Genomic DNA, 15,036 nt, shown 5'->3' with positions numbered 1-15,036 from the left:
CATGACAGCACCTGACAAATCTGAGGCCAGCTTCCAACCTGGGCCCCTACATTCCTCAATGGTGTTTTTCCCTTCTCCGCCCAGCACACCTCATTCACCTCTAGGAGTAGGTTATTTTGCCAATGAATTACTCACTCCACTTTTTTTTACGTAAAATAGATCATTGGCCTAAATTAGAAGTATCAAATGAAAATGCCACCAGAGGGCCAGGCAGGTAACTCAACTGTGTGAGCCATCTTCAGTCAAGGCCACAGGGAGTGGTACAAGAGTGTGACTTGGAGAATGAGCTCCCAGCCTGAGCATTCAAATCAGCATATTTTAAAATCCTGGACACACTCACATACCCTAGATCTTCAGTTGTAATCCTTGGCCTAAATTTCTCTGATACCAAATACTGAATTAACAGGGTGCATCTAAACATAAGAAAACTTAATGAAAATTCCTGATTAGGGTAGGGGAGAGGGGCACAATCATTTATGCCACCATGCTGTCTGGCTGGTATCTTGGCAATGTAGCCAGTCAACTGTCTCTCATCAGCCCACTGAAAACATACAAACCCTGCTCATCATTTTCTCATTGTTCAGTGTCTTACATCAGGTGAGCTTATTTCACACCAGAATAAATAAGACACAGACCACCAGAAAAGACACACATGATTGAAAACTAGTAATAAAAAGAAAATTAGTATGAATAAAACTCCAATTATCATGGAGTATTCAGAAAGATCACATTATTGATTTCTATACTCCATTAGCTCTTTCCTTTGGTAAGACCTAAATTGTTTTTTCCAAAAGCTTAAGCTGTGCTTTCCTTTGTGTTTAAAAGGTCTAGTGCTGCCCTCCAAAGTGTATGTAAATTGTCTTCCTCTTAACCACACAGGGACCTTAAGGAACCAACCAGCTAAGACCCAGACGTCATTTGTGGTCATAGCTCAGGGAAGGCAGTTGCTCTACAATTATTTGGAACAATGGAGATGGTGTTATAAACATCAGTCTATGAAATCCTTATCTAATGACCATAAACTCCAGAGCATAAGACATGGGACCAAAAAAAGAGCCAAGCTTTTCCTCAAACTGGTGGATAATTTATGATCACATGTCTCATAGACATAACCATTTCATCAGTGACACTTAGACCAAATAATGAATGGCCTTGAAACTGGAGTATTCCACATGCAAACCCCTCTACAAAAGCACTTCCGGGGCCTTCCCCCACTGGAGTGTTTGACTACTGAATCACCACTCACGACTTTAAATGTTATTTTTACAAATTAACCCTAGCATTTCACATCCACGCACAAATATTCATCCCCCCAAAGAAGAGTAATCAGTTCCTTGGTTTACCTCTGTCCATCATCTTCGACCCAGCAGACTTGTGTGGGACAGTAAGATGGTCTAGCTTGCTACTCGATGAACAAGTGTCGTCGCTAGAATAAGAGTTCAAGAATCCACTTTCTGAGGCAGCCACGCTGTTTTCCAGGGCCTTGCAACTGTTTGCCTCCAAGGATGCAGGTGAATGAACCTGCACGGCGAATGTTATAGACTGTCCCTGGTCTTCAGCTGCAGCAGATGAACCGCTAACTATGTCAATCCAGGACTGTCTGTCTTTAGATGAGGAAGACAAACCGCTGGGTATCTTTATTGTATTTTCCAGGGAAGAGAAAGAATACGATGTTTCTCTCGCTTTGGGTAAAGATGACGATGCCTGCTGTGCAACCTATTTTTCACAAATAAAACCAAACAGGAATAAAATAAATTGTGATTAAGCCAGCATTTTCCACTTTCCATTTACAATGAAGATACCGGTGTTTCAAAAAGTGGCCAATAGTAAGAGTCTAAAGAAAGATATGTGATACATTTATATCCATATGCCATTTTCCAAAACCAATTACATAACTTTGAATTCACTATTCTAAGGATCTGAAAATTCTCCATATAGTGAATTACGCTGCTCTTCAATGCTCTCCAGAAACTTAAAAGCCCCTTTGGAGAATTCTTTGAAATACTGACGGATACACTGAGCAAAAAGTATATTGCAACTATCACTGAATTCTCATTGATTGAGCAAAAACTCTTGAACAAAGTGATTAAGAGAAAGAAAGCAAAAGCTAGAGCCAGACAGGAAACAATATTAACTGTGTGGAGACCAGTAAAGTAGGCAAAGTACATACATTTAAACGCTCAAATATCTTTCACATATTCCTTAGCACATGACCCACATCAGCTCATAACTACATAGTTCAGTGAAATAGTCAACTCATTTGCTCTTTGATAATTTTAAAACGTCAATGCATTTTCACCAAGGAAGATAAGCATTCACTTGCAGGCTCCTAATTCATTAAAAAGAAACCAAAACTGTGCCACAGACTATGAGCAATAGGTTCATGATGTAAGATCTGAAAGCATCTCCTCACCTACCATCCAAGGGTGGACGAGAATCCTTGGCAAAGTTTTCACCAGTCCATAGAGAAAACATCAATACAATTGTCCTCTCTTGGAAGAACTTCATTTATTCTGAAATATTACCATTGTTACATTTTGATGGTAAAATATATGTTTTCCTTTGAAAAATGGTGATGGTAGGTATTAGCTTTTGTCTTTTGGGAGTTTTTTTTTTAATGTCCTACATAGCAAATAAAGATTTGGCAACTATATGTTGTCCTTCTATTTTTTTTATTTTTAGTCAATAAAAATCCAAAAATCTAGAAATCAGTGCTCTATGGGTCACTCTATATCTTAATGGCAGATAAGCCAGAGAAGGCATTTCATGGTTCAGTTTCTCTGTGTTATCCTATGGGATTCTCCTTGTCAGTTCTAAGCACTCAAAACTCCCAAGTGGTAGGGAGGACAGTGAGAGAGAAGACAAAGAGCAACTAGGATCCTTTTCCATAAATCTCAGAATCATTGCAACTTACTCAGAATAGTTGAGTTTGTTCCAAACCATGTTCCCAAGAATTTTGCAGGTTCAAAGCTCTAAATTCTGATGGAAAAATTCAGTATTTACCCAAAGCATGCTCTGTTTGCTCCAGACTAGACATGGGTTGTCAAAGTCATCAATAAATATGCTATTTCATACCATGACATTAAAATATCTAATTAAGATACTAACTCGCCACATACATCTTCTTAATAATATTTGCACAGATATGAAAACTTCCCATTTAGAAATGTGTCAGTGACCTGGGGAACCAGATGCCTTAAACCATTCAGACCATTTAATGACTAAGAGGTCAAAGAGGTAATTCATTAAATAAAATCCTAGCTATCTGGAGGAGGTAATGCACATACCCAAACTCCAAATAAATGCTAAGGCTTTTTCTAAAAGGAGAAAAAAGAGTGCAAATGTGAAGGAAGTCACATTTGAACCAGGCTTGAAAGATATTTCAAAGGTAAAATTGGACTCATTAACAGGATATAAAAATAAATATTAACAAAAATACCCATTCAGGCTCAGTTCTGGCATGTTCCCCTATTGTGAGCTATTTTAGGGAAATCTGGCCTTAGTGGTTCAGCTTCCTTTCCTGAAAAGAGACCAAGCACAAACTTTTCCTGTTGCTCCTGCTGAAACTACTATAATTTAATTATAGCAAAAGGGCTGTTTGGGTGAAAGACTATGCACACAGTTGCTATTGTACTTTCCACAAGACTTTCTGAACCTCAAAACGCTGCTTAAGGGATTAAAGAAAGATGTTAAATGAGCAGCAGAAATTCCCATAAAGTGTATTCCTGTTCAATTCAAGCACTGTGCAAATACCTTCAATCTATTTTCTCTATTCTAGCGCCATATAACATGTGTAAATTTGATATTTAAAAGGTGAAAAAAGAGTGCACAAAAAAAAAGAAAAAAGAAAAATAAGATGAGAAAAAGGTGATGTGTATCAGGCCAGAGGGAGTTTTCATTAAAAGAGAGACTGACAAAATACAAATTAAGTGAACCTGGAGTGTCATTACAGATAACTCAATATGGTAACATGTTTTATAGATACTGTGGTACCAAATCATGGTTCATTATTTCCACCATTCTGTAGCTACCAATAGCTACAAGTCAACTGGAATATTTAACTCAATTCGTTCTATGAACCATCCACGTAATAGACTCGCTACAACTTCCCATTGCAAATCAAATGAAGGAATCTCCTCTCCACCCCACTCCTGCTTGGCTAACACAAACCCGCCCTTTGAGCATCAGTTCAAGGGCCAGCTCCTCCAGGAAGCCTTCCCAGGGTCCTCAGGATGAGGTAGCTTTACCTAGTTTACTTCTATCATACCAAGTGAGATATTTTATTGGTGAATTAATACTGTAGGGCTGATGGACTTGTTCACTTTTTGTGACTTCCTTGAGAACATCTATGCCTGACACATAGTTGGTGATAAGTTAATGCTGAAAAAGAGTGGCCCAGAGAACCAGCCATGTGAAGGAAAAATAACAGAGTAGTTAGTACCTTATTGAGGTTCATTCTGAAATTCTCTGTAAAGTTGCTATGGATGATTTATACTATTTCCATGATGTAGGAGTGACTGTTACTATTTGTAATGCAAATATCCCACAAAATGTTATAATCTCAGACAAAATTATTATTTTATTTATTAGACATTAATAAAAACATGTTTCATTCATCTTAGAATATTTAGACTTTAAATATTTTGTTTTATACTGATAAAATTCAGGACATTTTAAACATCTTAGTTTTAATGAAGAGACTGTGTATAATTAAATTAAAAATCAATATCGCTTTTTCCTATTTTCTCTGTAAGGTTTTTATTCATTGAAAAGTTTAATTCGAATGCTGATAGCTCTCAAATCTTTTTGCTTCTTTCAAAACACAAGTTTGACATGGGGAAAAATAGTTTAAAATGGCCACCAAAAGCCTGTAATTAGGAAGAAGTGAGTCAGCATATAAATCTTAAGCAACATTAGTCAAAGTATATGAAAAAAAGAAAAAGAAAATACAGGAATAACTTAAGACTAAACATGATAGAACCAAATGAGAAAAAAGAAGAGTACACAGCTTTTCTTTCCTTTTACTGGCCATCTTAATAAAAAAACAAACCAGTCAATTGCTGTTAAGCCCAAGGAGGTGTTGTGTTTGTATTTCTACCATATGCTGATGGAAGCGTTACTCTAAAACCCCAAAGACCTTGTACGGCAAACTCTCCTGTCTGTCAGTGACCTTTTGCATGACCTTGAGCAAACTGCTGGCAGAGGACCTACTCCTCACTCCAATGCAAGTGACCTTGAGGAAGCCACTTTGCCTCCAAGTCCCAGACTTCTTGCTCCCATCCTTGCCCACCCCTTCCCCACCCTAGTCCATCCTCCAAACAGTAGAGTATTTTTAAAACAGATCACAATATTCTCCTGCTTAAAAACTTCTAGTAACTGCCCATCACAGGTAGAAAAATAGCCACAGTCTTCAGTGTAGCTGAGAAGACCTACATGGACCCTACATCTCCTTCCACGTGCCCTTCTCTTTTCCAGCCACACTGGCTTCTTGCCATCCCTTGAACACATTCCTAGTTCCTTCTGCCTGAAAGGCTCTCTCTGTGGATTTTTCACTGGCTGCCTCTTTTCCATCATTTCAGTCTCAATTCAATTATCTCCCTCTACAGGCTTTTCCCAGACAGTCAGCAAAGCAATATCCTCCCAGCCCTCAGCCCTAGCCACTCCCTACCCAAGCCCCATTTTTTCTTTATGGCATTTATCGCTACTTGAGACTATTGGTTTGCATAGCAAATTTATTGTGCCTCTTTGTCAATTTAGAACTTGAGCTGCTCCAGGGAAGAGATGCCACCTATTTCAATTCAGAGTCCCCTTATTTGCAATAGGACCCAGCATACAGTTGATACTCAAAAATATTATTAGCTGCTTGCCCAACTGACCCAAATTTATCAAGAGGAGCAAATGAGATCACATAAAAGAATATTCCTAATAAAAGGTAAACCTAAGCTTACAAAGGTTACTTCTGATAGTTATATGTACTTCTCTAGAGTAAAGCAAGTCCTCATAAAATACAGGATTTTTATGAGAATCAAATGAAATCTATCTTCTCAAAGCCAAGAGAAGGCACTAGAAAACTGTCAAGTAGTAACTCTCTAATTCACATGGGCAAACAAATATGTGAAGTCACCAACTTCACCCACTTGCTCATTGTTAAGTCCATTAAACAAATATTTATTCGTTTCAAATATGTGTTAGGCACAGTCATAAATGTTGTGGATAAAGAAAAAGATATTGGACACTGCATTTGACTTTAAGAATTTAATAATTAGAGAAATAAGCCAGATAAACCAAAATCTACAATGCAAGGCAGATGACAACATGACCAAGGTGCCCCCCTCAAATGTACTATAGGAATATGGAAAGTTCAGAAGAGGACAGGTCTATCCTGATTCAGAGGACTAGGAAAGTTTTAATGAAGGAAGTCACATTTGAACCAGGCTTGAAAGATATTACAAAGGTAAAATTGGGGTGGGAGCAAGGGTTCCTGCAGGTGGAGAAACTTTATAAATACATGAGCAAGAGCAGAGAAGTCTGGAAAGCTTTTGGGAAATACCAGGCCATTTACTGGGCTGATGACTGAGGAGGAATCCGCAACCGGCCTATAATGACAGCCTGAAGAAAACCCAAGGGCCTTTAATACCAAGCCAAGGAGTCAAGAATCCATTTAATAAGCAATGAGGATTCACTGAAAGGTCCTGAACAGGTGAAACAGTAATATCAGGACTGCACTTTTGGGAGACTAAATTGGAAGTGGTTTTTAAGAGTAAAGAGAGAGATTGGAAGCAGGAAGAAAAGTAGCCTGCAATTTCAGTAACCTGGGCAGGAGCTAACGCAGGCCCCAGCGAAGGCAGAGGCAATGGGGATGAAAGGTAAGCCATCCCCTGTGGGATGTCACCATACCCTGTGATTGACCACCAGAGGCATAGGCTGAGAAGCTAAACTACAGAAACTAGAGGCAAAGATGTAAAAAGCTAATTTTAGAAAAGTCTTAAAATCAATGTTCACCCATAGAGTTTATGATAATTTTTGCATCTGATGAGGTGGATTTTTCTTTCTACTTTTTCCTGGTGTCTGTAGTAACTGATAATTTTTCATCCAACTATCTCACTTGCCAGATTTCTATTATTTTATATAGCCACATGTGAAAAGATCAAATGACCTTTAGTAAACAACTACCCAAGATTCATTCTCCTAAGATTAAATTTGCATTTCTAAAATCAATTTTACCCTTTTCTGTGTTTCGTGGTTGACTTCCTCCTCTGCTGCAGGCCAATGGGTCACATACAGTTTACAGCGTATTTTACTTATTGATCTTTTTGGTTTGCCTTAACTGTTTTTTTTTTTTTCATACTTTGGGTAAAAAGGAACTGCCCTTCTGAAAAGCATCAGTATATGAGGACTATCGTGTTTCAAGAATCTGCATGCGCCGTTTGGAGTTGAGATTACACGTATTTGTCTTCACAGTTTCTCTCATAACTGGCTCACCTATTGGGTGGTCCACCTTCCGACTGCACTCACAACCGGACCATTCCACTTCTCAGCTATGCCCTGGTCTGCATCACCACCATCTTTCACACTAGATTACTGCCCACCCTTCCCAAGATTTCTTAGCTTCTATGCCACTCTCTACCTCCCAGGGTCTCTCCCACACAGCAGCCTGAGTGGTCATTTTAAGATGGAAATTGATCACATCCCTCCTGTGCTCAAAACTCCCAAAGGCTCCCTAAATAGCTCAAAGCAGGCCCCACATGGTATGGCCACCACCACCACCCAGCCTCATTACCTGCTCCTCTCCTCTCGGTTCTCTCTGCTCCAGCCGCACTGGTCACCTCGTGCTGCCATCCATGCACCAAGGAAATCTTAACGCCAGCTGTTGCCTTTGATTGGAAAGCTCCAATCTGCCTAACTCACACCGCCTTTCAAGAGTTTTGTTTAACTCTCAGCTTTCACTCAGGCCTCTCTTGGCTACCCTAGTCACTACCACAACCTGACCTCCAGCCCTCCTGATGGAGCCTGACTCGCCCTGCTCTGCTTCTTCTATTGACAGAGCAGATGATGTATTTATTATGTTGATTGTTTTATTATCTGTCTCCCTCAACCAGAAGTTTGGCTGCCTGAAGAAATGAATCATTGTCTTGTTTGTTTACTTCTGTGTCTCACGTATTTAGAGCAGTTGCTCTCAATATTTGCTAAATGAATGAATACGCATACAAGCATAGATCAAGGTGTCAGACAAAGCTTTTTAAAAATTAAACTTGAAGGAAAAAATGTGTGTAACAGATTTGTAATGATCTTTAAGCTCTTAAGGCACTTTGAAACATAAAATTCTTGAGTTTGAAATATGAATGGTTTCCTTTTGCGCTTTTTTGTGAGTTTCAAGGAATCTTGGATAGTGATTGCCATGAAAGAGCTTCCAAAGTGAAATCCAGAGTCCCAACTATTTTGAGCTTTTTTAGTAAGCCTGTCAAAAAGACCCCCATTTCTTATTTCTCTTGAATAAATTGACATCCTTGCTACTACCCACCCTGTGGAGCCTTCTCAAGAAGAAGAAACAGAGACCTCTTGTTCACTCAGGAAAGACCCTGAAGTATTCTTTATTCTCTTCCAGAATGTGGTCCTGCCCATTAGAAGCAGACTCCAAATTGGTCTGGTACTGATATCTTGCAGCTTATGTTTAAAAGCAATCAAAATTATTGGACACTGAAATAAATTTTTAATTCAAGACTTAAAAATTTTTGAGACAATTTTCCAGAATTGTAGCATTTTATACTTTTAAGGTCATAATTCCAAAATAAGAGTTCACTACCCAAGATATTTTTCTGGAAAGTAAGAATTTGGGGAGATTTTTTTTTTCTCTCCTAGGCTTACAGAGCTCAGTCATAGCTAGCTTATGCCACATTGAGCCAAAACAGTAAGTTGATTCATGCTCTGGAGAAAAGTTACCATGATTTTTTGAATTTCATCTGTTTAAATAAAAAGCCTAAATGTATTTTAAGCAAATGTCTTGCCTGTCTGTTTTTTAGAAACAAGAGGAAACAAAAACAAAATCTGCCTGGGAAATATGTGAGCAGGAGGAACATATTCTGTTGCTAAGAAAAATAAAATCTAACTGTTCAACATTTATCTATTTCTATTATATTTCTTCAGGAGAAAAAAGTTAGCTTTATTGAGCTCCCAAAAATGTTCAACTTGGAATCTTAAGAAATAGCATTTGATTGATAACTCAGAAAATTCTAAAGAAGCCCCCACAATGCAATGACCTAACTTACAGGTCTCATGTGTAGACCTTCACAGATTTGTCTTGAAACAAGCATCCCCTGAGCTTCTAATGGAGCATCAGGTGATGCACTGCACAGTGCAATTGGGCCATGACCCTCCATCTAAGATGACAATGTGGTTGATTCACTTTCATTAAGCAGAGTTCTAGACTCCTGACAATGATTTTAGTGATCTGCGAGAGTAGTTTGCCATTATAAAATTGAAAATCACAGTATTATAGAACTGAAATAAATAAAGACGTATATGGGTGGGGGGGACAGTGGGAGGGAGAGAGAAGCTCAGGAAGAGGAGGAAGGAACAATCAAATCCTTGTGTTACAGATTAAACTAGGAGAGACAGAGATAGGGAGGCAAAGAGAGAGAGACAGAGAGACAGAGAAACACAGACACAGAGAGAAACTAAACAAAAATATGTGCTTCCTATGAAACCAACAAGGCACATCTATTTAGCCTTTTCTAAGTTCAGAAACTGATTTTTAAAAAGGAGAAAGACTACATTAAAACTATGAATATATGAAGACAGGATATGTTGTAAGTCTAGTTCAAAAATTGGTCTACATTTTACCATATTCAAAGTATAATTTTATTTATATCTTGCTTAATTTTGGCTAATCCTATTTAATAGAGATTTTAATAGGCATATTTATTCAACAAATATTTATTTATGGTCTTGGCTGCTGGCCAAGTAAATGAGAAAAGTGACTGTAATTCTCCACTAATGGTGGGTAAAAACAGTAGTGCTCATTATCCAAATGAAATTTAACACCTTAAATCCAGGAACTAGCAAAACGCAAACAAGTATGAAAACTTTATCACACAAAGTATAAAATTCTTCCAGAACAGAAGTGAAGGAGCTGCTTTAACCTATCAGAACCAGTAGTTATTTGGGTCCATAGGTGGACAAGTATCATGGTTGAGTGGCGAGAGCATATCCTCTAAAACTAGATAACCCGGGGTCCCCATTGCAGATGCTCCATTTACTTACTGGTGTATGACCAGGACATTCCACCTTGCTGAACCTTTGTTTCTTATCCATAAAATGAGTATAGTAATATCTATTACTATCCTAGGTAGGAAAAAAACATTAAAACCAGAAGCAAAGGCACTAGCCACATGGAAATGACAGATGAATCTGACACACTGAAATCATGAACATCTGCCTACAAAAGAAACTATTTAACAGGGTTCAAAAAGTAAAAGCCATGGAGTCGGAGATGAGATTTGCCTCACTCTTAATGACAAATAAAGAAACCTTGTAAGTTCGAAATAGTAGTTGTAAGAGAGCCAAAAACATACAAAGCTCTCAGCAGATGCTTAGCAGACCAATAAACATGAAAAGATGCTTGACCTCGTTAGTAATCAGTGAAAAATGCAGATTTAAAAGTACTACAGGCATACCTCGGTTTATTGTACTTTGCAATATGGTGGGGCTTTTTTTTTTTTTTTTTTTTACAAATTGAAGGTTTACCCTGCATCAAGCAAGTCTATTGGCCCTATTTTTCCAGCAGCATTCTCTCTGTGACATTTTGGTGATTCTCACAATATTTCAAACTTGTTCATTATTATTATATTTATTTTGGTGGCCTGTGATCAATGATCTTTGATGTTAGTATTGCAATTGTTTTGGGTGCCAATAACTGCACCCAACATGAGGCAGTGAACTTAATCAATAATGTTGTAGCTGCTCTGACTACTCCACTGACTGACCATGCCCCCATCTCTCTCCTTCTTCCATGAGGTACAACAATATTGAAATTAGGCCAGTTAATGGCCTCTAAGTGTTCAAGTGAAAGCAGGAGTCACACCTGTCACTTTAAATCAAAAGCTAGAAATGATTAAGCCTAGTGAGGGGGGCATGTCCAGAGCTGAGACAGGCCAAAACCTAGGCCTTTTGCACCAAACAGTTAGCCAAGTTGTGACTGTAAAGGAAAAGTTCCTGAAAGAAAGTCAAAGTGCTACTCCAGTTTACACAAGGATGATTTTTTAAAAAAGCAAAACAGTCTTACTGCAGATGTGGAGAGAGTTTTAATGGTCTGGATAGAAAATCAAACCAGCCACAACATTCCCTTAAGCCACAGCCTAATCCAGAGCAAGGCTCTAACTCTCTTCAATTCTATGGAGGCTGAGAGAGATGAGGCGGCTGTGGATGAAAACTGTGACGCTAGCAGAGGTTGGTTCATGTGGTTTAAGGAAAGAAGCCATCTCCATGACATAAACGTACAAGGTGAAGCTGCACATGCTGATGTAAAAGCTATAGGAAGTTGTCTAGAAGATCCTGCTAATAAGATAACTAATGAAGGTGCCTAAACTAAACAACAGAGTTTCAATGTAGACAAAACAGCCTTCTATTGGAAGAAGATGCCATGTGGGAACTGCATAGCTAGAGAGAAGTTAATGCCTGGCTTTTCAGAGGATAGGCTGACTCTCTTATTAGGGACTAATGAAGCTGAGGACTTCAAGTTGAAGCCAATCCTTATTTACCATTCTGAAAATCCTAGGACCCTTAAGAATTACACTAAATCTACTCTGCCTGTGCTCTATAAATGCAACAACAAAGCCTGGATAACAGTACATCTGTTTACAACATGCTTTGCTGAATATTTGAAGCCCAGTCTTGAGACCTACTGCTCAGAAAAAAGATTTCTTTCAAAATTTTACTGCTCATTGACAATACATCTAGTCACCCAAGAGCTCTGATGGAGATGAACAAGATGAATGTTGTTCTCATGCCTGCTAACACAGTATCCACTCTGCAGCCCATGGACCAAGGGGAAATTTTGACTTTCAAGTCTTATTATTTAAGAAGTATATTAGTAAGGCTATAGCTGCCATAGATAGTGATTCCTCTGATGTATCTGGGCAAATAAAGTGAAAACATTCTGTAAAGTATTCACCATTGTAGATGCTAATAAAAACATTTATGATTCATGGGATGAGGTCAAAATATCAACATTAACAGGCATTTGGAAGAAATAAATTCCAACCCAAAACTAATGCATGACTCTGAGGAGTTCAAGACCTTGGTGGAGGACGTAATTGCAGGTGTGGTAGAAATAGAAAGAGAACTAAAACTAGAAGAGGAGCCTAAAAATGTGACTGAATTGCTATACCTCATAAAAGTTGAACAGATGAGAAGTTGCTTCTTACAGATGAGCAAAGAAAATGGTTTCTGGAGATGAATTTACCCCTGGTGAAGATGCTGTGAGAACTCTTGAAATGACAGCAAAAGATTTAGAATATGAGATAAACTTAGTTGATAAAGCAGCAGCAAGATTTGAGAGGATTGCCTCCAATTTTGAAAGAATTTCTATTTTAGGTAAAATGCTGTCAAACAGCATCATATGCTGCAGAGACAGTGTTCATGAAAGGGAGAGTTTTTCAAAGCAGCAAACTTCACTGTTGTCTTATTTTAAGCAAAAGCTACGGTCACCCCAACCTTCAGCAAGCACCACCCTGATCCGTGAACAGCCATCAACATCGAGGCAAGAACCTCCACCAGTCACTCCCTGAAAGCTCAGATGATGGTTATCATTTTTTAGCAGTAAAGGACTTTATAATTGAGGTGTGTACATCATCTTTTTAGGCTTAATGCCATTGCACACTTAATAGACAACAGCACAGTGTAAACATAACTTTTATGTGCACTTGGAAACCAAACAATTCATGTGACTTGTCTTATTGCAGTATCGGCTTTATGTGGTGGTCTGGAACCCAACCCACAATATCTCAGGTATGCCTGTACCTTTCAGGGTTATTTCAGGGAATGAATGGTTATATAATTAAAGCACCTCAATAAGTCCTGGTATGGTAGATATAAAAACCATAAATCAACTTCCCCAAAGGTCCTTGCTTGGGGCCATCATTATAATGCCAATGAACATCCAAATGTAAAGCAGCTCTCCACAGTCCAAATCATTAACAACCCAAACTTACAGGGATGCTTCCAAAACTTAGGATCACATTTGGACTTCCCTCTAGTGAATATATGGAATCATCCCATATGCAGATTTAATGCACTAACCCCACCCATGCCTTCCTGCTATCTTTCTGACTCTTAATTTTCTCTTCATGCTATTGTCTTCATCCCCTTTACATTCCTTTTACATTGTTACAGTACATACACCTATAAGGCAAGGCAATTTCAATTCTTTCTGAAAACAAGTAGAATATAAACAAACATTATAAGACAAGCCTTTGCAAGCATTGATCACCTAGATGCCCTTTGTATTACTGTGAAACCTCAGAGTATGATGCATCTGCGGATTACACACAAATTCACTGAGCTTGTCACACCAATGGATTGCTATGGAGAAGGCTCAGAATCAGCACCCTGAGAATTTCAGTTGTTCTGTGGCAGGTACTTTAATTTAGCCTGTTCTAAAAAATGTATCAGTCAAGGGACTTCCTACCCAATCTGATCAATGACCAACAGACTAATTATATGAGTACATACCACAGGGGACAGAGTCTCTGTAGGGTAGGGAGGGGGTGGTGTCTCCACAGCTATTTCAGGATCTTCCTGGTCACTCTCACTGTAGCACTCTGTAACACAAATGGAAATGCGTAATGTTTCATTGCAGTCACCACATTGTCCGTAATGCATGAGCCGAGGTTTTTCCCCATTTGGCTATTGCAATTCCAATCCAGTTCAGGGAGCACTCACCTGGTGAGCCACCTGGCACCAGGGGATTACATAAGAGGGAAAAAAACCAATGGCCGTGTTAGGGTGTCTGCCCCCAAGGAGTGCCCAGCACACAGGAAGAGGACTAGGAAGGGGAAAATTATGTGTGTCCTAAGAAAAGGTGTGATATATACTATATACTAAAGGAACACAAAATCAGTAGTGACTAATTTTGATCACAGGAATCATAAGGAGCTGAAAATGGCAGGATAAGTGAAATATCAGGTACATGGAGTAAGAGAAATATGAACCCGAGAGGCACGCTGAGCCAGGTAATTGGAGTCCCCGAAGGAATTTGGTGGAAAATGAAGCTGAAAGTTTGCCTGAAGCCATGGCATGGAAGGCCTTACATACCAGGAGAAGAGGGTTTTCCTGTAGTTACTTTTTTCCTCACAATCTGTAAATGTACTTCAAATATATATTGGGTATTTATTATATGGAGAAAAGGACCAAAGAGATAGTTAGGACACTGATTTCACAGTATGGAATTATTCTTCTTGTTTTAAGTCAAGTTGCCACTTTTCCATTTCTGAACTGAAGATTTTATGAGTTTCATTATCCAAAGATGTAACTCCCTACTTCTAGTTCTTGAGTTTTATGTGAGCTGAGAATCTCAGAAATAGTATCAGCTCTGTGACCCTGGGAACTGAAGTCTCCTTCTTCTCAATATTAAAGAGTAGTTGCATCATTATGAAGAATCAGGTTCCTGTAGCTTTTGAGCCCTGATACCTAGAGGCTGAGCTAAAAATATGGCCTGTGTTCTAACCTGACATTCAAGTTCCCAGTGCAAACTTAGGACAGTCTCAGCACACATCTGATGGAAATATTAAAATATCAGAGAGGAAACAGTGGGATGAAAGTTATCTGTCTAGATCATGATGAGATCACATCTATGAGTAAGAATTCAGTAAGTGGGGCGATAGAACATTTGCATTGGCAATTGTTTGAGATGTCAGTGAAGCCTGCAGCTGCCAACGTGTGGGCGAAGTGTGAAAAGCATTCTTTGCTAGCACGGGAAGCTCTATTCCATGCTGGTTGAGTCTGTGGGAATTTGTCTGCCTCTATATATTTTCAGATAAT

General features: G+C 38.8%; 1 protein-coding gene across 3 annotated transcripts in view; it reads right to left on the bottom strand.

The window, feature by feature from the left end:
- The window catches only part of IPCEF1 (interaction protein for cytohesin exchange factors 1), a 117,135-nt gene that overhangs the window by 32,428 nt on the left and 69,671 nt on the right, over positions 1-15,036 (bottom strand). For all 3 annotated transcript variants that reach the window (XM_036886772.2, XM_036886773.2, XM_057489081.1), the window contains 2 exons: positions 13,729-13,817; positions 1,344-1,716 (listed from right to left, as the gene is read on the bottom strand). In XM_036886772.2, coding sequence (XP_036742667.1) covers positions 1,344-1,716; positions 13,729-13,817 — 462 coding nt within the window. The remainder of the gene's footprint in view (positions 1-1,343; positions 1,717-13,728; positions 13,818-15,036) is intronic.

Source organism: Manis pentadactyla, chromosome 12 (assembly GCF_030020395.1).
Source record: "Manis pentadactyla isolate mManPen7 chromosome 12, mManPen7.hap1, whole genome shotgun sequence".
Classification (NCBI taxonomy): domain Eukaryota; kingdom Metazoa; phylum Chordata; class Mammalia; order Pholidota; family Manidae; genus Manis; species Manis pentadactyla.
The sequence above is the reverse complement of the archived record's forward strand: the minus strand, read 5'-3'. Positions and strand labels throughout refer to the sequence as shown.